Source organism: Rhincodon typus, unplaced genomic scaffold (genome assembly GCF_021869965.1).
Source record: "Rhincodon typus isolate 14 unplaced genomic scaffold, sRhiTyp1.1 hic_rhity00001355, whole genome shotgun sequence".
In the NCBI taxonomy this organism is placed as follows: Eukaryota; Metazoa; Chordata; class Chondrichthyes; order Orectolobiformes; family Rhincodontidae; genus Rhincodon; species Rhincodon typus.
In genome coordinates this window covers 1-26,537 of record NW_025966993.1, presented here as the reverse complement: position 1 = coordinate 26,537, position 26,537 = coordinate 1, and the positions used below count along the sequence as shown (strand labels likewise).

Below are 26,537 nucleotides of genomic sequence, written 5' to 3'. Positions count from 1 at the left end.
GGTTTTTATGACAATTGACAACGGTTTCATGGTCATCATTAGGCTCTTAATTCTATATTCTTATTGGATTCAATTTTTGCCATTTGCCATGGGGGATTTGAACCTGTGTGCACGGAACATTGTCTGGCCTCTAGATTAATAGTTCTGCAATTATACCACTTGGCCATCTCCTCCCCACCTAGTAACTCCCTAAAGCTTGTCCACAATCTACAAGGCGTAAGTCAGTGGTGTGAAGCAATACTATCCACTTGCCTGGATGACTGCAGCTCTAACGCCCAAGAAGCTTGACACGACCCAGGACAAAGTAGCCCAATTGATTGGCACTAAATCCATAAACATCCACTCTCTCTCCACCGTCGACACTCAGTAGCAGCAATCTAATAATCTACAAGATGCACTGTAGAAATTCACTAAGGCTCTTTAGACCACCTAGAAGGCCAAAGGCATCAAATGCACAGGAAGATCACCATCTACAACTTCCCCTCCAAATGACTCTCTATCTGGTTTGGAAATATATTGCTGTTCCTTCAATGTAGCTGGGTTAAAATCCTGGAACTCCTTCCCTGACAGCATTGTGGTTGTCCCTAAAGTAAACTTACTGTAGCAGTTCAAGAAAGTAGCTCATCGCCCCCTGAAGACCAATTAGAGATGGACGGTAAATCCGGCCCAGCCAGCGATGTCCACATCCATGAATGGATTTGTAAAATCAAAAGCACTTAAATAAAAAGAGAAAAAGCTGGTTACACCTAGCCAGTCTGACAGCATCTAACAGAAAGATATAATTTTCCAAAAAAAGTTACATTTGGCTCAAAACAATAACTCTTTAACATCATTTGGCAGATATAATTCACTTTAAAAGTTTACTATAACTCTTCGCTGGAAGGATATGACTTTCTGTCTCTACTGTCAGAGTTATTTGAGCACTTGCTGTTTTATTCAGATTTGTAATATCCACAGTATTTTGTTTGTATTTCAGAAGTATTTAATCGGCTATAAAATCATCCTTTGGTTGTTTTTCATGCCACAGATTTAGTCCTCTTTCCTTCCCACTATTTTGCATAAAGCAGCTCCTCTGTTGCTTTTCATTCTAATCAAGCAGAATTTTTATCTGGACCTTCGACTACGCGCTCCATCTCCAGTACTATCATAGTTCCTCTGATTAATACTGCCATTCACTCACTCCTTCGTTTCGGCAGCTCTGAGATTTCATAAATTCCTAATCCTCTGTTTCTTTAAGCCAGTTTGTAGCATTACCACTGGTGACTATGATGTGGTGGCAATTTGTGCCGGCAGCTCACCCACTTCACCTACCACTAAACATTGATACACATGCCTGTGTATCGTTTTACTCTGCTTTGAATTTTCCTTATCCAATTCATCCCATTTCTAAACTATTCGTTATGCTGGAACAAAATCAGAAGTTGCTGGAAGCTCAGCAGGTCTGGCAGCATCTGTGAAGAAAAAATCAGAGTTAACGTTTCGGGTCGGGTGACCCTTCCTCAGACCCAAAACATTAACTGATTCTTTTTCTTCACAGATGCTGCCAGACCTGCAGAGCTTCCAGCAACTTCTGTTTTCGTTCCTGATTTACAGCATCCGCAGTTCTTTCGGTTTTTATTCGTTATGCTGCTTGTCTTTGGGCCCCCTGTGCATCTTAATTTCCCTGCCCCACAGCACCAAATAAACTCCTTGTGAAAACATTCATCATAGGCTTGTTGCAGAAATCCCTCCTTAATCAGAATTGCATGTATGTGCCATTTCTCCGAGTAGGTAATAACGTTATGGACAGCAGTGAAAGAAGCACATCAATAAGCCTGAGTTTAAAGGTAAAGCAAGATGCCTGGCCCCCTGTAGTATCCCTATGATACTGAGATTTTTTACTTTAATCGTTCATGAGTTGTGGGCTTTGCTAGCCAGTCAGTATTTATTGCCCATCCTTAATTGTCATGAGGACAGTAACAAGGCGCCTGCTTTGCTGTGGGTTTGGAGTCAGGTATAAATCAGACTAGGCAAAGGCAAGAGATTTCCTTCCCTAAAGAACATTGGTGAACCAGATGGATTTTAGACATTTGACAGTCGTTAAATGATTGCCATTATACTAGCTTCTTATTCTAGATTTTTAATGAATTCAACTTTCAGCATCTGCCATGGTGAAATTATAACGCATATACTCAACTTGTTGTTCTGTGTTACCAGTCCAATGACTATATCTCTATATCACTGCTTCCCCAGGCTAGATCTCCCTTTGGGTATGCTGAAAGCAGTAAGTGAATGCCCTTTCCTTCTGTCCTGCAGCTCTCTGCCATGGACAGTGCTGCTGAGGGTTATCATTTTTACATTGGGCTTGCTCTTGCCATCAGTTCCAGCATCTTCATCGGAAACAGTTTCATCTTGAAAAAGAAGGGGCTGCTACGCCTGGCCAGCAAGGGGGTGATGAGAGCAGGTAAGAAAGCAGCAGACAATCCTGACCGTCATACGGGTACCTGCAAACCATTGGGAGAGCTGGCTCTCAGACATGGTTTTGAAGTAGAAATTTACAAATACTTTTCAGTTTCACCTTTACTACGTTCTACTGCCGTTATGCCGTGGCATTGACCCATTTCCCCATTCATCAGTTCCTTGGTGCTCTGGAGAACAGGTAATTGCTGTCACAAGAACATGCTGTGACTGAATTCTCACACAGCTACACTGTAAAAGACTTATACGCTGACCTAGCACTACTTTATCACCTGACTTGCTGCATTCAAACTCTCACTGTCCCATCTCCCTGAAGGTGCTCTGTCTACCCATCCCCTGAAGGTGCTGACCCTCTCTCCCCCTTATCACGAAGGTGCTAACTGTTCTGCTGCTCGCCCCTCCCTCAAATTGCTTACTCCATACCCCTCTGCTGAAAGATTTGGGACTGTGCTACTAAACCCAGGGGCCTCTCTTTATATTTAAATTTGATAAGCTGCTCAACTTGGGGAACATTACTGTTGAGCCCAGTCCTCATTCAGCAGTGAATTCTGATAGTCAATCAGCATGGAAACAGATCCGTTGGTTCAACTTGTTCATGTCGACCAGGTATCCTAAACTGAAGTAGTCCCAGTTGCTGCGTTTCGCTGATATTCCTCTCAACCTTTCCAATTCATGTACCTGTCCAAATGTCTTTTAGATGTTGTAATTGTACTCACCTTTACCACTTCCACTGGCAGCTCAATCCATACAAAGTTGCCCCTCAGGTCCCTTTTAAATCTTTCCCCTGTCACCTGAAACGTACACTGCCCAGTTTTGGACTCTCCAGTCCTTGGAAAAAAAGACCCTAGGCTATTTGCCCTATCTATGCCTGTCATGATTTTATGACCCTCTATTACATCACCCCTCAGCTTCCTGTATTCCAGGGAAATATGTCCCAGCCTATCAAGCCTTTCCTTATAACTGAAACCCTCCAGTCCTGGCAACATCCTTGTGAATATTTTCAGTACCCTTTCTAGTTTAACAACATCTTTCCTATAGCAGGGCGACCAGAATTGTTTGCGATATTCTAAAAGTGCCCTCACCAATGTCCTGTATAGCCGGAACACAACATCCAAACTCCCATACACAAAGGTCTGACCAATGAAGGTAAACATGGCAAATGCCTTCTTTACCACCCTGTCTACCTGCAACACCACTTATAAAGAACTATGAACCTGCACCCTTGGTCCCTCTGTTCAACAACACTCCCCAAGGTCCTACCATTTACTGTGTAAGTCCTACCCTGGTTTGTCTTACCAAAATGCAACACCATGCATTTATCTAAATTAAACTCCATCTGCCACTTCTCAGTCCATCTAATCAAGATCTTGTTGTACTCTTAGATAACCACCTTCACAGTCCACTATACCACCAATTTTGCTGTCATCTGCGAACTTACTAACCACACCTCCTATGTTCTGATCCAAATTGTTGATATAAATGACAAACAACGATGGACCCAGAACTGATGCATGTGGCACACTGCTAATCACAGGCCTCAGTCCAAATAACAACCCTCTACCACCATCCTCTGTCTTCTACCATCAAGACAATTTTGTATCCAATTGACTATCTCTCTCTGGATCCCATGTGATCTAACTTTACTAACCAGTCTACCATTCAGGACCTTGCTAAAGTCCATGTAGACAATGTCTACTACTGTGCCTTCATCTGTCTTCTTGGTAACCTCTTCAACATTCAGTTTCTCACACTGAAAGCCATGCTGACTATCTCTAATCAGTCCTTGCCTTCCCAAATGTATGTAAACCCTAACTATCAGAATTGCCTCCACCAATACACCTACCACTGTCAGATTCACCAGTCTCTAGTTCCCTGGCTTTTCCTTGCAGCCTATCTTAAATAATGGCACAGCTTTAGACACCCTCCAGTCTCCCAGAACCTCACCCATGGCTGTTGATGATACAGATGTCTCTGCAAGGGGCCTCACAATCTCTTCCCACATTGTTCTGCAGTACACCTGATTGAGTAGCTGGAGCTTGGTCTGAATTCAGATTAGTCAATCCTTTCTCAATGACATTATAATGTTCACAACCTCAGTCATGGCTTTCCATACCTTGATATCACAATCCTGATGTGGAGTGAGGAGCTGGAAATCAAGCCCCACAAAGCCATGATTTGTCACAAGTAAGAAATATGACCAGTTTAATCTCTAGTATGTTTAACGCTTTGACTGTGACCACTCTCTAAAAGAAACTTGCACAAGGTTTCATCAATGATTACGAAAATCAGACACTTATTTATTATATCAAACTTATCGTCCGATATGTGGGAAAAGATTATTAATTATTAAATGCAATCTTAAATCATATCCCCTTTAAATCTAAACACTTACTTGTGCACTCACACATAGGATGGATAGACAGATGAGGCAAACCTTATTTAAGAATATTGTGGTGGAAAATACAGTCAAAAAAGGCACAAAGTCCAAAGACCAAAGTCTCAGCCAAATGGAGTGGAATTAGTGACTTCTCAGTTCGTTTTCTAGGGATCATATATTCGCTGTGATGAATCTCAATTCCCTAACTAGTCAGTTGAACCTAGGTCATGGCTTGAATTAAAGGCTTGCTTTTTTTGAATAATCTATGAACTTTATTTTTAATTAAAAAGAGAGAAAGATCCTGCTTGCTTACAGGCTTTTTGAAGGTCTGAGCATCTACTGCTCTTCAGACCTGTTATAAACTGCACTTAAACTAATTCACAGCTTGTTACAAAATAAGTTTTTTTTTCATTTTCAAGATAATCAATTCCAAATCCAGCGCGAGAACACCATCCCACAGTTCCACTTTCCTTCAAATTATAAATAAAACAATTAATAATCAAAGCTTCCAGTTTCTGGTTTATATTTCAAAATAAATTATCTGTAGTCTATGCACTGAACTGATGTGACTGAATATGGGGCATTGTCATGAACATGGATCATAAACCCTGATTGTAGATCAATCTAACTTCAATTACAACATGCTTTTTCTTTCAAAAGTAAAAGGGATATACAGGGAAAGGTTAATCTCATATGTAAATTCAGTGGCTGTCTGGGGAATAGAGAGAGACACTCTGGAATGTCACACCTGATGAGCTGTTAAAGAAGCTTCAAAGGGAGAAAATGCACTGCAACCTGAACTTGTGACTATCGTGTCATGGAGTAATACATCATAGAAAGAAGCCCTTCACATTGTGTCTATGCCAATCATAAAGCACTTATCTACTTACATCCTATTTCCTAGCACTCGGTGCATATCCTTGTATGCTATAGTGCTTCAACTTTCATCTAAATATTTCTAAAACACTTTACTGTTTTTTTTCTGGACCCAGAAGTGAAACATCCAGTATGTCATGAGACATGGCCTTCCAGTCACAAAAGCAACCTTAAGTCAGCACATTCTTGCCACTAATCCACTCAGGATCCAATTTGTCATATTGACTAGATCTCACAGACCCTCACCTACTTGACCAGTCTGCCATGCAAGATCTTGCCAAAAGTCTTACTGAAGTCCATTTGGACTACATCCACTGCACAATCCCCATCCACACACCTAGTCACCTCCTCAAAAAATTCAATGAAATTTGTGAACCACGATTTTCCTCTTAGCCATGTTGACTATCCTTAATACATCCTTGTCACTCCAAGTGGAGAAACGTTCTGTCCTTCAGAATTTTTTCTTAAAGTTTCTCTCCCACTGATATTAGATACCACATTAACTATATTGCAATCTTCTGGCACCTCACCCCAAACAATCTGAAAATTCATGTCAGAGCCTGTTAATTTCTCTCCCCACCTCCCTCTCAATCCCCCTCGCCTCCCACGGTAATCTCCTGAAAGTCTGTCTGTGAACATGGTAGTAAAACAGTTGGCATTCTGGATGAGAAATATAATTGATGTTGCCTATTTTCAAGAATAAACAGGCTGCTCTGATATATGTGTGTTTGTGGTCTAACACACAAGTATGTTGATTAGTGTGCTGTGAGAGGCACACACTTAAACAGCCATTAAAACACCCCTGCACTGCAGGTCAAAGATAAAGGAAAAGCCTGTAGCTAGTGCTGCTAGCTGCTGAAAGGGAATCAGGACAATGATGTTTCAATCACCTGCAAAGTTAAGAATCTTGAAATCGACTGTCGAGTTTACCAAAGTTAACACTTCAGGTTTTTTAAGGAATGCTTGCTTAAATTTACTCCTCATAAAGCATAAGTTCATTTGGGTCTGGGAGAGAGGGAAGGGATTCTTTTTAAATTAAACTTAGTTCAATCATCTGAGGGGAGTGGTGAGTAATCAAGAGGAGCCCATTGATCCCTCCTCAGCTGGCAGCTTGGTTTTGAGGTATCGCATCTGAAACTGTAATAGATTGGGGTGCCTTGCCTGGGGACTGGTCACAACAGAATTGGATCTGGCTTCCATTAAGCCAATGAGGGAAGCAATCTTCATAATGAATGTGCCCTGACACTTCCTCCTCTCTTGAAAGAGGCAAGGTGAAGACTTATTGGGGTATCAGTGTAAGTAAATGGTCATACACTGTAACTCTATACCATTTGATTATTCGGACAAGATGTTGTTAGAATAATACAGAGGGTCAGTTTTTAACCAGCTGACTGACTCATATCCTTTCTTTTAAAATTGGAAATCTTGAGATGTCCAGCCTCCTCTGTGATGACACTTCCTCTGCCAATGACAAGATAATGATTAAGGAAAAGAAAGAAGACAAAAGGAAAGAGAAGGGAGGTTGCAGCGCCTGGATCGGAAGGGCTCAGGTGCTCGACTGCTACCTACCATTTTGGTACTGCCATCTAATATTCTAATCTGCTGAACTTGGCAGACAAACTGAAACTGAGCCTAGTCGTGGTTCCACATTCGGAGAGGGTGGCACATCAGACACCACCTATCTCCTGAGTGTCTCTGCTTGGCAGCGGCAGCAGATCCCTTACTCGCTATCTTGGCAAGGGGTGTGGATGTGTACAGGAGCATACGTGTAATGTGTGACCAGGGTAGATGGTGAACGGTTGGGAGTTGTAATGATGCAAGCTCTCAGGCTGTGCTGCTGTGTGGTTTGTTTAATTATTCTGTCCTCTTCCCACAGGTCAGGGTGGCCATGCGTACCTTAAGGAGTGGTTGTGGTGGGCCGGGCTTCTCACAAGTGAGTTTTGCACACGGTTCCGGGCAAGATATTTTTCAGACACATTTGGTGACATATTTTCCCCTGCTGGGGCATGCTGAGGAGGGTCACAAACTCAGAGGGTTAGGAGTGCTGGATATGGTTCACCTTAAACTGGAATGCTCACATATAGAAGGAACAACAGAACACAACCCAATTCTCTGTCTTCTTTACTCCAACTCACCTTTGCATTCTCAGCTCCTTCACTGCCTCCTCAATGTCTGCCTGCTTGTCTTTCTCCTTCAGTGTCTTCCTGGTCCCACCCACCTCCCTTAGTGTCTCCCTGTTGGTCTTCTACCCTCTCCCTTCCCCTGTTACAAGGTTTATAAAATCATATTTTGAGACTGTCCTTAACCTGGTAAAAAATGAAGTTCAAAAGTCTAATAACAGGCCTGGACGATGTAATTGTTAAAAATTAAAAGACGGCCCTGGTCATTTTGCTGAAAAGTAATTTAAGATGATCACACTTGGGAGATATTTGCAGCAGCACCTGTTGCAAAAGGTGTTGAAGATGCCAGATTGTAAAGTTATGCTTGAAATATGAAAATAAATGGAAAATTTAAAGAGATTTTGGGGTCTCGAGAATAACTAATAACCATTTTTCCCTGAATACAAAGTCTGTGTGATTCACATTGCTGTGGCAGGTGGCTTTGAGAGGATTAGGGTTTTTACGAAATCCCTGAAAACCCATAGGCACCGGCAGCAGCTAGGGGCTAAAATTTTGTATGGTTCACCATGCAGGAATGCAGGGAGAAATTCACGCATGGATGAATTTGTGAAGATTTGGAATTGAGGCTGAAAGATGTGCCTGGCTTGAGAGAGAGTGGAAATCGCCGGGTAAACCCGCACCATGAAAGATCTGTGGTTAAAAATGTCTAGGTGCAAATGCACTTGAATCCAAGAATATCGAATAACTACTTATGGTTCCATGCAAAGTATATCCATGAAGTGGATTTTTGGTTGTGTTAAACATTGGTGGTTTTTTAAGTTTAATTGTTAAAGTCTTAAAACATGACATTTTGTCATGTAATTCTTTTAGCTATCAATCCAAAGTTCGCATTGTCCTCTGCAGAGATTGTAATACCACTTTGTATCTCCCGGCTTTTCCCCCCACCTCTGTTGTGTCTTATAGCTTTCCCTCCTCATCCTAGAGTGTCTCCCTACATATCCTGTGTATAATTTAGTGGAGCTTGTGGCTGCAGTCAGTGATATTTCCAGGCCATGTCACACCTTGTGAATCATGCTTTACCTAGTATGGGTCACTATTGCTGGTGCTCTGGGTCTCTGGTTCATTCTCTAACTTCTGTCTGTTCTGTTTTGCAGTGGGTTTAGGAGAAGCTGCCAATTTTGCTGCCTATGCCTTTGCTCCAGCAACTCTGGTCACTCCGCTAGGAGCCCTCAGTGTCCTTGTGAGGTGAGCGACCATCTGACATCACTCAGTTCCAGCTCCAGTATATCTCTACCGTTGCTTCCTGTCTCCCTGCCAGTCCCTCAAACATATAGTTAGTTGTGGTGCTCAGATCAATTAATGCAAATACTCTTAAGATGAGTACAGCACAGTAGAGTAAAGCTACCTATTCTTTTAAACTGAATGTAGATCCAGGACAATAGAGAAATTAAAGGCCAGTGAGCCTTATGTCAGTGGTAGGGAAATTATTAGAGAAGGTTCTTAGGCTTAAGATTTACCCCCATTTGGGAAAATAAGCACTAATTAGTGATAGGCGGCATGGCTTTGTCCAGGGAAGATCATGTCACACAAACTTGATTTTGTTTGAGGAAGTGACAAAAGATGATTGACAGACCAGTACATGTTTGCCTATATGGACTTTAGCATGATCATTGACAAAGGCCCTCATGACAGACTGATACAAAACGTGAAGTCACATGCGATCTATGGTGAGCAAGAAAGATGGATGCAGAACTGGCTTAGTCATAGAAGACAGCGATGGCAGGGTGTTTTCAGATTGGAAATCTATGACCAGTGGTACTCTGCAGGGGTCAGTGCTAGGACCCCTTTTGTTTGTTACATAATGATTTGAAGGAGCATGTAAGTGGCCTAATTAGTAAGTTTGCGGCAACACAAACACTGGGAAACTGAGGATAGTGAACACGATTGCCACAGGATATAGATAGGCTAGAGACCTGGGCAGATAAATGGCAAATGGAGTTTAATCCGGACAAACACAAGGTGTTGCATTTTAGATCTTAGAATCCCTACAGTGTGGTAACAGGCACTTCGGCCCAACAAGCCTACACCGACCCTTGGAGCATCCCACCCAGACCCATCCCCCAATAAGCCACCTAATTTACACATCCCTGAATACTACAGGCAATTTTGCATTGGCCAATCCACCTAGCCTGCACATCTTTGGACTGTGGGAGGAAACCGGAGCACCTGGAGGAAACCCACACAGACACGGGGAGAACGTGCAAACTCCACACAGCTGCACAGGGTGGAATTGAATCTGGGTCCCTGGCACTGTGAGGCAGCAGTGCTAATCACTGAGCCACCGTGCCACAATTTTAGGAGATATAATGCAGAAAGGAAGCATACATTAAATAGCACAACCCTTAACAGCGTCAAGAGACAAGAATCTAGGCATACAGGTCCACAGTTCCCCGAAAGTGGCAACAGAACTGGATAAGATGGTCAAGGCATATTGCATGCTTGCCTTCATCTGTCATGGCACAGAGCATGAAAATTGGCAAGTCACGTTACAGGAGTATTGAACTTTAGATAGGCCACATCTGGAATATTGTATACAGTTAGTGTCACCAGAAGGATGTGGATGCTTTGGAGACAGTTTAGAAATGGTTTACCAAGACATTCCCTCAAAAGTCCCTCAAAACTGTCTGTATCAAGCACTCAAGACAGGAACAGCATGGGGTTTGATGCAGAGGAAAGCCGTTTCTACTCTTTTTAAACCAAAAATAAAGCTTCCTTGACCCTTTTAAACTGAAAGCAAAATTCCCTCAACGCTGACCCATCAAAAAATCCCGAGATAGAGACAGCACAGGGTTAAATACAGAGCAAAGCTACCTCTATTCTTTTAACATGAAAGTAAAACTGCCGTTATTCTTTCAAATTACCAGTGCAGTCTCAGGAGAGGTACAGGACAGAGTTAGATACAAATTACATCTCCCTCTACTCTTTTAATCTGAAAGTAAACAGAAATTAAACTTCTCTTGACACCATTCCCATCAAACACTCCTGGGACAGCATGGGATTAGATACAGAGTAGAGCTACCTCTTTTCTTTTAAACTGGAAGTATAGCACTGTTGACATCAAGCACTCCCAGGACAGGCACAGTATAGGGTTAACTACAGAATAAAGCTTCCTCTAAACAGTTGTTCACATAGCTTAAAGAGCAATTACTATCTCTGCCGTACACACAAATGCAATCCATTCAGTAGCTGCAACTGAGGAAACTGTAGTTTGATTTTAGATCTCAGGCATAGTGGTTGTTTCTGCCTCTCACTATTTTGTGTATACAATTTAAGATAATTGGATGTAGTCGCTTGAATTTGTTTCAGGCTTTTATGCTGTAACCCCAAGATCAGGTCAATTCCTATTCACCTGTCCTTTTTATGTTTTAAATGATCAATGTACCTTGACTGAAAGATTGAGCTGTAAGCTGGAATTCCTTCTCTAACAGCATTGGGGTTCTGCCTGCAGCACCTGAATTTTGGTGGTTCAAGAACACAGCTCACCATTACCTTCTCAAGGGCAACTAGGGATAGGCAATAAATGGTGGCCAACAAGCAACACTGACCTCCCACAAGTGAAAAAAAGAGCACAGGACATAGCAGAAGTCACTGCACTGTCATGGATGGTGTCAAGTCCAAATTTAAAACTTTATTGTTTGTTGGAAACATGTGAAAACTGAAAGAGATACAGAGTTTCAGGGAAAGTGGGTCTCTGATTTCTACACAATGTGCAGGGGATGAGATTAGTTGGATGTTTTGATGTTTGCAAGCTATTTTCAATGTTGACTGTTTCCTGCAGGGACCTTTCATGTGCTAATCAAAAATCCTTGCTTTCTTCCTTCTCTGCAGTGCTATTTTATCCTCTTATTTTTTAAACGAGCGCCTTAACCTTCATGGGAAGATGGGCTGCATCCTGAGTATTTTGGGATCGACAGTGATGGTAATCCATGCTCCCCAAGAGGAGGAGGTTGGCACCTTGACTGAAATGGTGGAAAAGCTCAAAGATCCAGGTAGGACAAAATATTGCAAAGTAACACCTGCTAGACTTTCTTTAAACAATCGTCAGTCTGCAAACAATGTAGAGCTTAGTTCCTCACTGTAAAGTTGTTTTAATTATACAAAATCATGCCAATTGGCCATATGGCCGTATATTCCTCCAAGTAGAACAAATTATATATGAACAATGAGCAGGACCAGACTATTCAGCCTCTCGAGCCTGCTCTACCATTCAATAAAGTTATATCTGATCTTAATATAACCTCAAATCCACATTCGTTCCAACCCCCAGTAGAATCCAACACCACTGGTTAACAAGAACTTACCTACCTATGCTTTAAAAATGTTCAAGGACTCTGTTTCCACTACTTTTTCTGAGAGAGTTCCAAAGACCTATGACCCTTAGAGAAAAGAAATTCGCCTAATCTGTTTTAAATTTAAAGCCCCTTAATTTGTGAACCCTGGTTCTGGATTCTCCAATAAGAGGAAACGTCCTTTCCAAATTAACCTGAGCATAATTCCTCAATCTTGTGTTTCAATAAAGTCAACTCTTACTCTTCTAAATGCCAGCGGACATAAGCATAACCTGTCCAACCTCTCATAAGAGGACCCTGTCATTCCAAATATTAATCTGGTAAACCTTCTCTGAACTGCTTCTAGTGCATTCATACCCTTCCTTAAATAACGTGACCAGTATGTACACAGTACTGTTATTCCCACAGAGGCAGAAGCACATGGTAATGTCACAGGACCTTTGATCCAGAATCCCAGACTCATGTTCTAGCACTACAGAAAATTTGAATTCAACAAAACATCTGGAATAACAAAAGCTGGTCTAGTGGCAACATATAACCATTGTCAATTGTCATAAAAAGCCATATGGTTTATTAATGTCATTTTAGAGAAGGAAATCTGTGTCCTTACCTGGACTGGTGTATGTGTTACTCCAGATCCACAGCAATATGATTGGTTGACACTTTCCTGACCTCTGGGTAATTAGAAGTGGGCAATAAATGCTGGCCTGGCCATTGAGGCCTATATCCATATTAATCCCTTTTGATAGTTACCATTCAACCTGCTTCACATCCCTGATAGCCTAATTAAAACAAATACATTTCTCATCCTTCTATCTGCCTGTCTGTTCTATTTCTTAATCCTATTCACAGTGTGCTGATGTAGTTCAGTCACACGAGAGCCATCACTTAAATACTTAGTACCATGTAAACCCGACCTGTGTCTGGCTTGCAGGTTTTATTGTGTTTGCAGTATGTGTTGTCACCAGCTGCCTGACCCTCATCACTGCAGTGGCCCCCCGCTATGGGCAGAAGAATGTCCTGGTCTACATCCTGATCTGTTCGATCATCGGCTCCCTCTCCGTCTCGTGCGTCAAAGGCCTGGGGATCGCCATCAAGGAACTGTTTGTGGGTCGTCCTGTGCTGGTGCAGCCAGTCACCTGGATCCTGTTGGGCTGCCTGGTAGTCTGTGTGAGCATACAGATTAACTACCTAAACAAAGCCCTGGACATTTTTAACACCTCCATTGTTACACCCATCTACTATGTCCTGTTCACCACTGCTGTCATGACCTGTTCAGCCATCCTGTTCAAGGAGTGGTATCACATGACCATAGACAACATTGTGGGCACTATCAGTGGGTTTGTCATCATTGTCCTTGGGATCTTCTTGCTCCATGCCTTCAAAAACATCAGCTTCACCCTCGGTACCTTACCCCCATTCGTCAGGAAGAGTGAACCTGGCACCATGTGGACCAACATCAGGGAGCAACAGCAGTATCCAGGTCTGCCTGAGCATGAAACTGAAATCCTCATCTGCCCAAGTGAAGTTGGGGTCATGCATGATTTCACCTGAGACCTTGTCTCAAATGAAACAGGGCTGAATGGACTGTCAGTGGATACGATAGGCTATGGAGTGAGTTCAGAACATGCAAGATTCCTCTGCAGAAATCCAATTCCCCACTACTCACAGTTAAAGCCTGTGCAACTTCCCCTTTCTTCCAGCCAGCGTGTGCCGTTAACATGATTCGCTTCCCTTAATTTGGGCATAAACCCGTTGTAGCTTGAGTCGATGCTGTATGAACTAGAGTTTGACCAACACCACTTCATGCAATTGCATCACCGTGCTTTACTAATGACAGACCTTGAAGGAATGTGTTGTTTCCTGGTACTAATAAGCTGGGAGATGTAAATATGGCGTTTCAAATACACAAAAAGGTGGCGTAGTGGAATCTCAGCTAAGCTTGTGCAAGACCCACTATCAAAGTTCTGCAGGCTCTGCCCTACACAGTTGCATGACTCGTACACCTCACCTCTGAAATACTGTATCACAGATACAAATTTAACAGGGCAAGAAACATTTTATTACTGTGTATTGTAACAAAAGTACTGCATCAGTCAGCAGGGCACAAATGTCAGTCTGTTGTCTTTCACCAGCCAAAGACACTATGTTTACAATATATTCCACTAAATCGGAAAGCATGAGCAAACAGGACAGTTTGAGAAATGTCACTGCTGTCATGACTTTTTTTGCTACCAGTACATTGACAGTTTATATTATTTCCATCACAAACACGAGCCATCCCTAATCAGCAGCCATGGTGGTATATTCCACTAAAAGATTGTCTATCCCAACACAAACCAAACTCAGTACAGGGATTTCAGCCCAAAGCTTAAATGGAGCAATGTGCTCTCCTCTGTAAGAAGCTATTACAGAAGATCTGCTACTGCGCAGTAGCAGGCCTGGAAGAGTTTGTTGGAACAATGCAGAGGGAGCTTTACATTGTCCCCATCAGCATTCCTTGACAGGGCCAGCATGGGGTTAGATACAGAATAAAGCACCTCTATGCTGTCATTATCAAACAATCTTAGGACCTGTACAGCAAGGAGTTAGATACAAGTGTAGGAAGAGCTATACTTTCTATTTAACCCCACTCTGTACCTATATGAGAGTGTTTGATGGGTCACTAAAAAGGGAGGCTTACTCTAACTAATCTGTACTGTACCTGCTCTGGGAGTGTCTGATTCTGATATTGTATTATACTCATAGAATGTGTTGTACGCTCATTGCTGACGTCTGCCTGACTGCAATGAATAGTTTTGAGATATCAGTCACAGGTTGTGTGTCCCTGGAGCTGAGGGCTATGGGAGTGATATGACATAAGCAGCTATGAAACGGAGGGTGATGATGCTATGCAAGTGGATCTCGCTCATGAGTTATTCCAACAGTTTGATAAAACTGAGAATAACTCTGAATAACTCACTAAGTACAAATTCCATTGGAAACATCAAAAGATGCTTTTACCCTCTAATTACGTTATCACTAAATGAAGGCATTGCATGAATCTGATTACAAGCTCAAATTAGCTCCCATAGTCTTGTCACTTCGTTGAAAATAGAATAAACAGCTCACCTGTGGCTAGGTTCTGGGGTTGCTCCTGATCGTTTCAGATTCCCAGCAATTGTATTTAACTTGCTCTGGCTGTGACAAGTCTGCACTTACCTGCTTTAATTTCAGTTCCAATAATGCCTGCTAAATTTTAATGAAAATTGTTTGGGCAGCAGTTTCTCAACTCAATTTAATGGGACTCTGTTGTTATTTCAGTAGAACACTGCCTGAGGGTGTCTCTAAAATGTTCAGTTTGTTCAGCTTGAGAGCAGAACATTTCAATTGTTATATTCAGACCATCTGGTTATGGAATGAGGAGCATAGAAAGAGACCCTTACCCTATCACAAGTAAATCAGACACAGAACATTGAACCCACGTCCAATTCTGTCATTGTGGGAAAACTACAGACATGGATTCCCCATCCCATTCTCTGACTGAAAATCACAGGTTGTCACCATGTGAAAATCACAACATATATCCTCTCTCCTATTCATCCATTGTGAAAATCACAGACATGGATTCCCCAAACTAGTCTCACTTTGAAAGTCACAGACACGTGCCCTCATTTTGTTCTGTCACCATGTGAAAATCAGATAAGAATCCCCCATCCTGTTCTCTCACTATGAAAATCATTAATCCCACTCCAAACAGACAATTTATCTTGCATATCAAGACTCAATTTTTCATGCTGAAGACAGCACTTAGATCATCCCCACTGTGTTTTACTGTATTGAGTGCATATTTATGTTAAAAACACCACCGTGCTTTATTTCTGGATGATAAGACGATCATACAGGAGACTCAGTATCAAGGACATAGTTGCCTGAGTTAAGGTCCTTCCGAGAGCAGTCAGGGGCTAGCAGGTCCCATGGAGCTGTGCCCCAGCAATGCTGCCTGCCAATTCCGCACTGTGCCTGACACACACCGTGCTGTATGTTATGGCAAGTCCTTTGTGCTGCTGTTCCATAATACACGCCTGCTCACTCAGTCACTCAGGCTCTCTGGTGACATCCTGCTTTTTTGTGTCTGTTCCAGTCGATTGAGGATGAACTGGCTGGTGTCGATAAAGCGTTCCACACAGTTCACAAAGCAGGTTTCAGTTCTGCTGTCGAGCCGTGGACCTGGTTTATCCATACACTTATCCTGCCAAGGAAGAGGACAATCATCAACGGGACAAGAATGATGTGTTGGGACCTGATCAAATTTGTCATGTCAAAGGAATTGGAGGGAAATGGAAAACATTTCTGGCCAGTGGTGATTACTTTCAAATAGAGACAGAATAAACTTGCTCATTACAGTTTCATTAAATATCTATAAAGGAGGCATTGCGGAATCTTTCAAGGTCAAATCATTCAATTTTTACACAACAAAGTAATTGGAAGCAGTCAAGAGAAAGTAACAAACATGAAGTGGTACAGAGCATCTGATCCCTTGAAAGTGCTTCACATTTCAGTAAGAGCAGAGCTGACCTTCTACCTCAACCCCACTTTCCTGCCATATCCCATAATCTTTAACACCCAAAGCACAAGAAGAAACATGAACAATCAGTGAAGAAACTAGGAGGTCTGGTATCATCTGTGGACAGAAAGCAGAGTTAATGTTTTGAGTCTGGTGACTCTTCTTCAAGATCGATTTTTTTTGGTTTTGTTTCAGATCTTCAGCGTCCACAATTGTTTTACTTAACATAAGAAAACATTAACTTTTCACATATTTGTACTTTGTTTTTTATAAATCATAAGAAGAATTGACTTTAAGAGGGCATGGTTAGGTAAGAGAATGGGCAGGCTCGTGACAAATGTAATTTAATGCAGTGTGTGAAATGAGGCATGTTATGAAAGAAGAGATAAGGGAGGGTAACAGAGGGACTTGAGGTAGACAAACAGGAGGCTGGAAGAACACAGCGGGCCAGGCACCATCTGGAGGAAATGAGCAGTCAATGTTTCGGGTATTACCCTTCTTCAGGACTGGATGTGGGGGTAGGGGGAGGGGTGGAGGCGAAATGATGGTAGGTATGACCTGGTTGATCAATGGAAGGGATGAATCCAGTTAGTGACTGAAAAGGAGGAAGTGGGGCTGGAAGGGGAGGCGGGGAATGGGTGGCAAGCTTATTTGAAATTGGAGAACTCAATGTTGAGTCGTCCGCGATGTTGGGTGCCCAGGTGGAAGATAAGGTGTTATTCTTCAAATTTGTGTTCTGAATCACTGCAACACTGGAGGATGCCAAGGACGGACATGTCAGAGGAGGAGTGGGGCAGGGCGCTGAAATAGGCGGTGACCAGGTGGTTAGATTGGCCGTAACCAGCCAGGCAGAGATGCTCGTCGAAATGGTCACCTAGTTATGTTTGGTCTCGCCAACGTAGAGAAGACCACATCGGAAGCAACCTAATAGACTAGGTTGGAGGAGATCCAGGTGAAGCCCTGTCTCATTTGGAAGGGTTGTTTAGGGCCCTGAATGGAGGCGAGGGAGGTGTGTGTGGGCAGGTGTTGCATCTTTTACAGTTACAGGGGAAGGTACCGGGTGGGTTGGAGTGGTTGGTGGGGAGTGTGGCGCGAACTAAGGAGTGGCAAAGAGACCTAAGAGTCTACGTGCAAAATACGTTGAGAGTCTGGTTAATATTGCATACTGGATCTCATCTTAAATAGAGATGTTGAGTACAAAACCAGGGAATTTATGCAGAACCTTCATTATGCTCTGGTTAATTCACGAGAGTATTGTGTCCATATACGGTCACGACACAAAGATGGATGTGAATATCCTCAAATGAGTGCAGAGGAGAGTTGCTAGTTTGGCTGAACAGGTGGGTGTGAGGGAGCGGTGGTGTATTTTAGTTACAGGATCAGTTTGGAGAAACTGGGTTAATTTCTTTGGAGCAGAAAAGTGAGGGATGATTCATGCTGGGTTTTTAAGCTTTACATAGATCATCAGGAACATTTCAACTTTTAGATTCTTTATCTCTTACCATAAAAGTATTGGATTCTTTATTTCCAATTCTACTTTCCACTGTCAGTTTGAACATCCCCTATGAATACTGTGAATGATGTCCCTCTCCCAGAAAGAGGCACCCAGCCCTACTCTGTGAATACTGACCTAAACCCAGGGGAGCCTCCCTGTGAATACTGACCCACTCCCAGACAGCCTTTGCAAATCAAGAGCCTCTCTGAGATCCCCAATAATTCTGTAACAATCCCAAGGCTTCCTTGTAAAGCACAGCCGTTCCTGGGATCCTGTGGAAATATGGAACCCAGTCCTCCGGGAGCACATTTAACTCCCAACTCCTAGGGAGTTCTTTTGAAAATTGACACATTCCCACGCAGTGTCCTGTAAGGACAAATATACTCTGGTGGAACACCTTTTTAAACATTAATATTGCTCACAGCCAAAGAGTTCCTCCATCTATTGACACTTCAAATTCCTCACTGCTGGACAGTTCCCTGACCTAACCCGACCCGACCCTCCTGTGCTGTTTTTGAGAGAAACTCACTTCAATTCTGGAATTTGATCTTCTGTTAAATATTAACCTTCACAGCTAGCAGAGCATAAAACAAACACACAACTCATTGCTTCCACTGAACACAAAATTCTTCCAGACAATGCTGGTAGCTGGCATTTGCTGATTCACACCGCCCAATCTTCTGGTGCACTGCTGTCACTTACATTCTGGAACAGGCTATTTGGACTCCTGCAGGAATGCGGTTAAGAGTTGACTGGGGTCCAGGGCAAGGTTGGCCCAACACACCCTTGCCAGGCCACATCCACACACAAGTTCAATTCTTTCAGTTCAGGATATGGGAACATTTTCAGCAATCAGGCTCAGTGTTCCATGAGGCCATGTTTCTCACCTTGTATATGTATATACCCCATATACACGCCAAAGACCCCCCCCAAACCAATCCTATCTCCCCTGGAATCCAAATCCAAGTTTCAGCAGAGCCCAGATAGCAGAAAACTGCTAGTCACGATTGTTACAGTGCAGAGGTGGTAATTTGGTCCATCATGCCTGCACCAGCTCTTCAAACAAGCATTGTTACCGAGTGCCAATCTTTTTTTTCCCCTATACCCTTGCACATTATTTTTAATCCACATCATTATCCAATGCCCTCTTGAATGCCTCAATTGAAAACTGCCTCCACTACACTTTCAGGCAGTGCATTCCATACTCTTAACTACATGCTGTGTGAAAAAGCAGTTTCTCACATCACAATTTGCTTCTTTTGCAAAACATTTTATATCTATGCCTTCTAGTTCTGACCACCCTGGCTAATATGGCAACCTGATGACGGCTTACTTCTCCCCCAAACCCTCCCTCTACTAGTTCTTATTCCTTTTACAAGCAGGAACAGATTTTCCCCACCTACTATATCTAGACCACTGATTTTAATAACCTCTGTCAAATTTTCTTAGTCTCCTCCTCTCCAAGGAAAACAGACCCAACTTCTTCAATCTATCCTCAGAAGCAAAGTTTCTTATTTCTGGAACCATTCTTGTAAATCATTTCTGCACTCACTTCTATACATTCATTCTGAACGTGGCGCCCAAAACTGTGCACAATATTCAAGGTGAGGTCTAACAAGTGTCTTATGGAATCATTCTGGCACTAAGGGAGGTTGGTGATTGGATTCAGTATGGCAATTTGCATTGTGCAGAATGATCATTGGAAAAGGAGGAAAAAAAACAAACAAACAGAAGAAATTGAAATAAAGCAACGGTCTGCAATGAAGAATCTTTCCTCCAAACTAAAATATCTTGAATAACAAGGTGGACCCATGGAGTATCTCAATCTTCAAATATAAGTGAGGCAACTCCATCCAGTTTACCTTTTCTTAGGCTGTGGCTCCAATCTGAGTATAAAATCATGGTGATTGACTCATTCCTGTCTCCACTCCCTTCCCAAGAGCCCATGACAGGTATTGATTAGCGCAAAACCTTACTGCTGTCACCAACCCTGTCCCAGCTTGCTTCTCTTTCATCCTGCCGTCCTAGTTTAAATGGTTCCGTTCTGAAGAAATCATAACAGACTGGAAATGTTAACTCTTTTAACACAGCACCAGGGAGCTGGGTTTAATTCTGCCCTTGGGTGACTGCCTGTACGAAGTTTCCCTCTCAGTCCATAAGATGTTAGGTGGACTGGCCGTTCTAAAATTGCACATTGTGTCCGGAGATGTGAAGGCTAGCCATGGGAAATGCAGGGTTTCCGGGGACAGGGCAGGGGGTTGGGTCTGGGTGGGATGCTCTTCGGAGGGGTCGGTGTGACCCAATCGGCCAAATGACCTTCTTCCACACTGTAGGGATTCTATGATTCTGTAGTATTTTGCTTTTATTCTGGCTTAAATTTCATTGGTTTGAAGGTTTTCTTATACTCCCAGTATCTTGGATAGCTGCTCAAAGGTCACACATTCAAGTCCTGTCCAAAGCAAAGACACAAGTACTCATGAGAGTAACAGCAGTGCTGAAGACCATGTATTGTACAGCTGATATAAGTGAATTGAATGTACAGGGTCATAGGAATTCACTAAGAGTGATAAGGGCCACAAGGTCACACTTGTTCAGTGAAATTCTAGAGGTTAAATCAAAGAGGAAGCTGAAAAAATTGGAGAAGAGGTGAACAGCAGATATCCCTAATGTGACGGCATGAGCCTGTTTCTACCTGAGGCAGTGTTCAAGGAGGCTGAATGGAGATCATGATAGAACATCGTGGGCCAGACAGCAGCTTCTCAATGTTACAAACTGCAGGGACTGAATTGTGACACATCCCACAAGATACATCGCAGAAACAGGGTGAGAAGTAAAAATGAGCGTCAAGCCACAGAAAGAGATACCTGGACAGGTCACCCAAATATGTGCCAGCAGCTATTTTCTCAATGAGCTGAGGTTTGTGAAAGGCTATGCTCTGGGTCGGATCATTAGTTAAGTACTGGTTACGTTAACTTATCAGCGGTTAACCTGCCGGGTTGAGTGAGACCATGTTCTGGATCAGATCACTAGTTAAGTACTAGTTAGTGCTAACTATGTTGAGACTTACCCAGCAGAGCTCCGTGAGGCCGTGAACCAGTTGCTGGAATTTCTGTTTCTGACTCTCCACCTCGATGAACTGCTGTAAGTGCGGGTCAGCGGCGAGGGCCTGAGCCTGGGACTCCATTCCCGCCGCAGCCGGGCCTGCTTGTGGTGTGGTCTGTCCTGGCTAGGCTGGGCCTGGTCTTGATCGTCCCTTCTCCTCGTTCCCGCTCCCGCTCCGACCTTCATCCAACCCCGGGCAGGATCCCGGAACCGGAAACGCCCTCCCCGCCCTCTCACCCCAACATGGCCGCCGCCAGCAGACACGTGCTGCATCCGGGTTCACCTCCTCACTCCCCCAGTACCGGACAACCTATCCAACATCAACAAAAACAAGTTGCTGGAAAACCTCAGCAGGTCCTGTAGCATCAGTGAGCAAAAATCACAGTTAACGTTTTGGGTCCGGTGACACTTCCTCAGTTCTGAAGCTTCCCCCCCTCCGAACTTTAATAGAATCCCTACAGTGTGGAAACAGGCCCTTCGGCCCAACAAGTCCACACTGACCCTCAGAACATCCCACCCAGGCACATTCCCCAAACCCACCTAATCTACACATCCCTGAACACTACGGGCAATTTAGCATAGCCAATCCACCCAGCCTGCACATCTTTGGACTGTGGGAGGAAACCAGAGCACCCAGAGGAAACCCACGAGAATGTACAAACTCCACACAAACAATTGTCTGAGAGGGGGTACTGAACCCAGGCCCCTGGCGCTGTGAGGCAGCAGTGCTAACCGCTGAGCCACCGCGATAACAAGGTGTAGAGCTGGATGAACACAGCAGGCCAAGCAGCATAGCCAAGCCACTGTGTCACCTTCTGTTTTTGTTCCTGATTTACAGCATCCGCAGTTCTTTCGGTTTTTATACCCCAACATCACTGGCTCCTGTGGTGCAAGCCTCCCCACTCGGGGCCAAAGGTGAGTTATTAATGACAGGAGACATACCAGCTCGTGAGGGCAAAGATAAGGGCACTTTGGTATGTGGTGGGGCGGTCGTGGAGTGACCAACCATCCGATATCATCTGGGGCCACGCACATCCGAGGTCACTGTGTCTCTGGCTGTTGCACACTCACATGCCCAGTCCCCTGGATGCATGTGGCTGTGGGTGTGGTTGGGACGGAGTCAGGACCTACCTCTTTGCCCTACTTGTGGGGAGTCACAGTAACGTGGTCTCTGGGCAGAGTAGTCAAGGCGAAGAAGTGCATACTCGACCAAAAGACTACACCCCCTCCCCCACCCACACACACACACAAAACAACATACAGACTGATCCAGAACTGCAAACAATGTACAGTTTCTTGAACACTGCTGCACCATGAGGAAGGACACTCCAGATCTTTACAATGTTTTCAGAATTTCCCATTTTGAACAGTATGCAATCAGTTCTTAACTTCCCCACTCACTCTTGACCATGTGCAGAACTGGGGGACTCCTGGTGGTCCTGGCTCCTCCTGGAATTCCAGGTTTCCTTGATTTCCAAGCTTGGCCTGGTTGCAGCTCATATTCTGGAATCCCACATTTCACACAGATTTTTGGATGCCCATGCCCTGATCCTCTCATCAGTTGATTCCCTCAGGATTACTGACAGGGCTGCCTCCCTGAACTCTGGATCAAAGCCCTTTAAACCTTTAGTTTCTGTATTTTCCTTAGTTACTGGCATGCTTCAACTCGACTGGTTGTTTACATACAAAGAACACACTGCTCACAGTTTTAAATAAGAGAATCAAAGATTTATTTCATCTGTGCCTATGTGCATTGGTGTGCATTTGTGTATATGTGTCTGTATACGTGTGGCTATATATATGTGTGTCTTTATGTTTAGCTGTATATGCATGGAGAAGAGCCCAGTTTGAAAAGCTTTTAGACATTTATTTTTAAATCACTGTGCGGGAAGGTTGCAAAAGTGAAACACATTGAATTGGCAAAGAGGGATTGTGAAGTTTAATAGCTCTTAAAGTTTAATAGGGTAAGACAATGAAGAATTCCTTCATGTCTGACTGTCATCTTCCACCAGCTCCTGGATACTGCTCAGCAGCATGTTGAAAGAGGGGCGATTATCTGCTTTCTGCAACAGATGGCAAGAGAAGACATGAGTCAGAAACTGCATAAAATCACCTCAAGAAAGAACCCAGTGTTATTTCAGAACATAATGGTCTTAATGTTAAATTAATGTTAAACAAGCAGCTATCACACACCATGCCTGAAAGATTCAACTGAGACCCAGCAACAAATAATCAACATTAATTGGTGCTTTGTTTTTGATACACACATTCTAGAAAAATACTCCTTTCCAGTGCCAATGAATTCTGCTTGGTTTCTGCCAGGCTATCTGATCCCGGGTTACATCACACCCCGCCAATGTGGACCCCATTAAAACTGCTGTTTTGTTCTAGTTAATCCCCAGCTTCATGGTCATCTTCAGTCCAACGAAAATTGACAAGAATACTGATGGGGGAGAAATGAGTTAAACAATTCACAACTAGATCCTGCCCTCATCTGCCACTGGACAACCTGCAGCTACACTTCACCACAAACCATTTCCTTTAACCTCTCTCCCCTACCTTCTCCACCTTCACCTTCAGCAACAAGTTTAAGGAGCTCATCAATCTGTTGTCATGGAGACCGAGATGATTTGATTGACAGTGAGGATGAAAGTTAAGGATGGCAAGATCCAGGAACCTTGGATGACAAGAAAGATATTGAAATGTTATTTAAAAAGAGAAAGGAAGTGTATGTAAGGTTTAGGAAACTGAAATCAGACAAAGCCCTAGAACAGTATGAAGGAAGGAGAAAATAATTTAAACAAGAAATTAGAAGGGGCTTTTGACATATAGGATTAAGGAGAATCCCAAGGCATTTTATACATATATTAGGAGCAAGAAGATAGCTAGGGAAAGGGCAGGTCCACTCAAGGACAAAAGAGGGAGTTTATGCATGGAGCTGGAAGAAGTGGGTGAGGTCCTTCATGAGTATTTTGCATTGTTTTTCACCAAGCAGAAGGACATGGATGATGGAAAGTGTAGAAAGGGTTATGTTGATCCACTGGGGCATGTCGATATTGAGAAGGAAGTGGTGTTGGGCGTTTTCAAAAACATTTAGATAAGTCCCAGGACCTGATGGATTCTATCCCAGGATACTGCAGGAGGCAAGGTCACTGGGACCTTGACAGAGACCTTTGCATCCACTTTGGCCACAGGCAAAATCCCAGTGGCCTGGAGAATAGCCAATGTTGTTCCTTTGTTCAAGGAGGGCAATAGGGATAATCCAGGAAATTATAGGCTAGTGAGCCTTACATCAGTGGAAGAGAAATTATTGAAGAAGATTCTTAAGGACAGTATTTACTCACATTTGGAAAAGAATGGATTTATTAGGGATAGTCAGCATGGTGTTATACTTATGGTGGAGGTTGTCTTAACAAATATGATTGAATTTTTTGAGGAAGTGACTTAGATGATTGATAGGAGGAGGGCAGTGGATGTTGTCCACATGGACTTTACTAAAGCATTTGACAAGGTATAGTAGGCTGGTCCAGAGATTAAGTCACATGGCATCCATGGTGAGTTAACAAGTTGGATACAAAATTGGCTTGTTCATAGTAGACAGAGGGTAGTTGTAGAGGCGTGCTGATTTGACTGGAGGTCTGTGATCGGTGGTGTTCCACAAGGATTAGTTTGGCACCTATGTTGTCTGTAATATATATAAATGATTTGGATGAAAATGTAGGTGGTCTGATTAGTAAGTTTGCAGATGACATGAAGATTGGTGGAGTTGTGGATAATGGGAAGATTATCAAAGGATGTAACAGGATGTAGATTGGCTGAAAAGTTGGGCAGAGAAATAGCAGATGGAATTGTTTAATGCGGACGAGTGTGAGGTGGTGCATTTTGGGAGGTCAAATGCAAGAAGAAAGTTTGCAGTAAATGGCAGGACCCTGAGGAACTTTGAGATACAGAGGGATCTTGGTTACTTTCGTTGGTCAGGGCATTGAGTATAATAGTTGGCAGGTTGTGTTGTACCTGTATAAAACTTTAGTTAGGCCACATTTGCAGTATTGTGTACAATTGTGGTCGCCATACTATAGGAACAATGTGGAGAGTGCAAAAGAGTTTTAATAGTATGTTCCTGAATTGGAGTGTTTACCTATAAATAGAGGTTGGACAAACTTGGATTGTTTTCACTAGAGCGTTGAAGACAACCTGATTGAAGTGTATTAGTCAGAATCTTTTTCACAAGGTAGAAATGTCAAATACTAGGGGGCATAGGTTTAAGATAGAAGGGGAAAAGTTTAAAGGAGATATGTAAGGTAAGTTTTTTTACACAGAGAGTAGTAGGTGCCTGGAATGTACTTGCAGGGGAGGTGGTAGAAGCAGATATGATAGCAATGTTTTACATTTAGACAGGCACATGAATAGGCAAAGAACGGAGGGATACGAACCATGTGCAGGATTAATTTAGAATGGCATTGTGGATGGGACAGACATGGTGGGCTGAAGGGTCTGTTCCCGTGCTGTCTGTTCTATGTGCTATGACTGCTTCTGCCACTTCCTTCTCTTCACCTAGAAGTCAAATTAGCCCCAGGTTTGAAGAGCTGGAGAATTGTCCCTCCCCTATTCTGTCTGTGAACTTCCTTTACTTTCCTATTTCCCTTCTCTGAACTGGTCATGTATATGATACATACCTCCGATTCTCTCAAACTTATTGCTCATCCCCATTCAGTTTCCGTGTTAAGCCCTATATTAGCTCTTATGGTTTATGGTCACCTTCTGTTTTTCTTTTCTTACTCCCTTCACAAAAAAAAACACCCTTCATCCCACATTCTTGCAAATTACACTGAATCTCCAGCCTTTCCAGCCATTCTTCTTGGACAGATTGCCACTTCCTGCCATGCCCCTTTTTTCCACGTTTCCATGTTTCACCCTCCCCAAACAGATTTCTGCATCTGCCACTGCCCTGAAATGACCCTTATTAATGTCACTAAGAAACAAACTGTACTCCAATAACTCTTCCTTTGTTGATTGGAGTGGGTTCTGTACCTGGTTTTGCACTTAATTATCCAGTTATGAACTGACAAATTGTACTCCATCTGCCAAACTTTTGCCCACTCACTCAACCTATCCATATCAATCTGAAACCTCCCCAAGCCAATTTCACAACATACCTTCAATCCCCTCATCTACGTCATTGCTATAAATTGTAAAAAGTTTACAGCCCAGCATG

The 26,537-nt window shown here is 43.1% G+C and overlaps 2 protein-coding genes and 1 long non-coding RNA gene across 5 annotated transcripts; 1 reads left to right on the top strand and 2 right to left on the bottom strand.

Moving 5' to 3' along the window:
- The first annotated feature begins 1,534 nt into the window (after window positions 1-1,534).
- On the top strand, window positions 1,535-16,600 carry zgc:101583 (uncharacterized protein LOC494104 homolog). 3 transcript variants are annotated; one of them, XM_048592507.1, is made up of 6 exons: window positions 1,535-1,826; window positions 2,296-2,443; window positions 7,587-7,643; window positions 8,985-9,075; window positions 11,719-11,879; window positions 13,171-16,600. In XM_048592507.1, exons 1-6 carry the CDS (start codon window positions 1,746-1,748, stop codon window positions 13,731-13,733), a joined length of 1,101 nt encoding a protein of 366 aa, XP_048448464.1. In that variant the 5' UTR covers window positions 1,535-1,745; the 3' UTR covers window positions 13,734-16,600. The 3 variants fall into 3 exon arrangements, with proteins under 3 accessions (XP_048448464.1, XP_048448463.1, XP_048448462.1); XM_048592506.1 differs by having other exon boundaries at window positions 1,592-1,610; window positions 13,114-16,600; XM_048592505.1 differs by having other exon boundaries at window positions 1,637-1,826; window positions 13,114-16,600.
- Window positions 16,009-21,546, bottom strand: timm8a (translocase of inner mitochondrial membrane 8 homolog A (yeast)). The gene is made up of 2 exons (XM_020511758.2): window positions 21,288-21,546; window positions 16,009-16,410 (listed from the first exon to the last, which is right to left on the bottom strand). Exons 1-2 carry the CDS (start codon window positions 21,402-21,404, stop codon window positions 16,252-16,254), a joined length of 276 nt encoding a protein of 91 aa, XP_020367347.1. The 5' UTR covers window positions 21,405-21,546; the 3' UTR covers window positions 16,009-16,251.
- A 1,482-nt stretch (window positions 21,547-23,028) lies between these two features.
- Window positions 23,029-24,027, bottom strand: LOC125481228. The gene is made up of 2 exons (XR_007261253.1): window positions 23,882-24,027; window positions 23,029-23,385 (listed from the first exon to the last, which is right to left on the bottom strand). It is a non-coding gene; the product is annotated as an uncharacterized LOC125481228 (long non-coding RNA).
- Between the last annotated feature and the right edge of the window lie 2,510 nt (window positions 24,028-26,537).

What these genes read in the sequence shown, in the direction of transcription:
- zgc:101583 (XM_048592505.1), top strand. Translation starts at nt 1,746, where the DNA reads ATGTATGTGCCATTTCTCCGAGTAGGTAATAACGTTATGGACAGCAGT. An exon ending in CAATAAGCCTGAGTTTAAAG is followed by an intron (nt 1,827 to 2,295) that starts GTAAAGCAAGAT and finishes TCTGTCCTGCAG; the next exon opens with CTCTCTGCCATGGACAGTGC. An exon ending in CAAGGGGGTGATGAGAGCAG is followed by an intron (nt 2,444 to 7,586) that starts GTAAGAAAGCAG and finishes CTCTTCCCACAG; the next exon opens with GTCAGGGTGGCCATGCGTAC.
- timm8a (XM_020511758.2), bottom strand. Translation starts at nt 21,404, where the DNA reads ATGGAGTCCCAGGCTCAGGCCCTCGCCGCTGACCCGCACTTACAGCAG. An exon ending in GCCTCACGGAGCTCTGCTGG is followed by an intron (nt 16,411 to 21,287) that starts GTAAGTCTCAAC and finishes CTTCCTTGGCAG; the next exon opens with GATAAGTGTATGGATAAACC.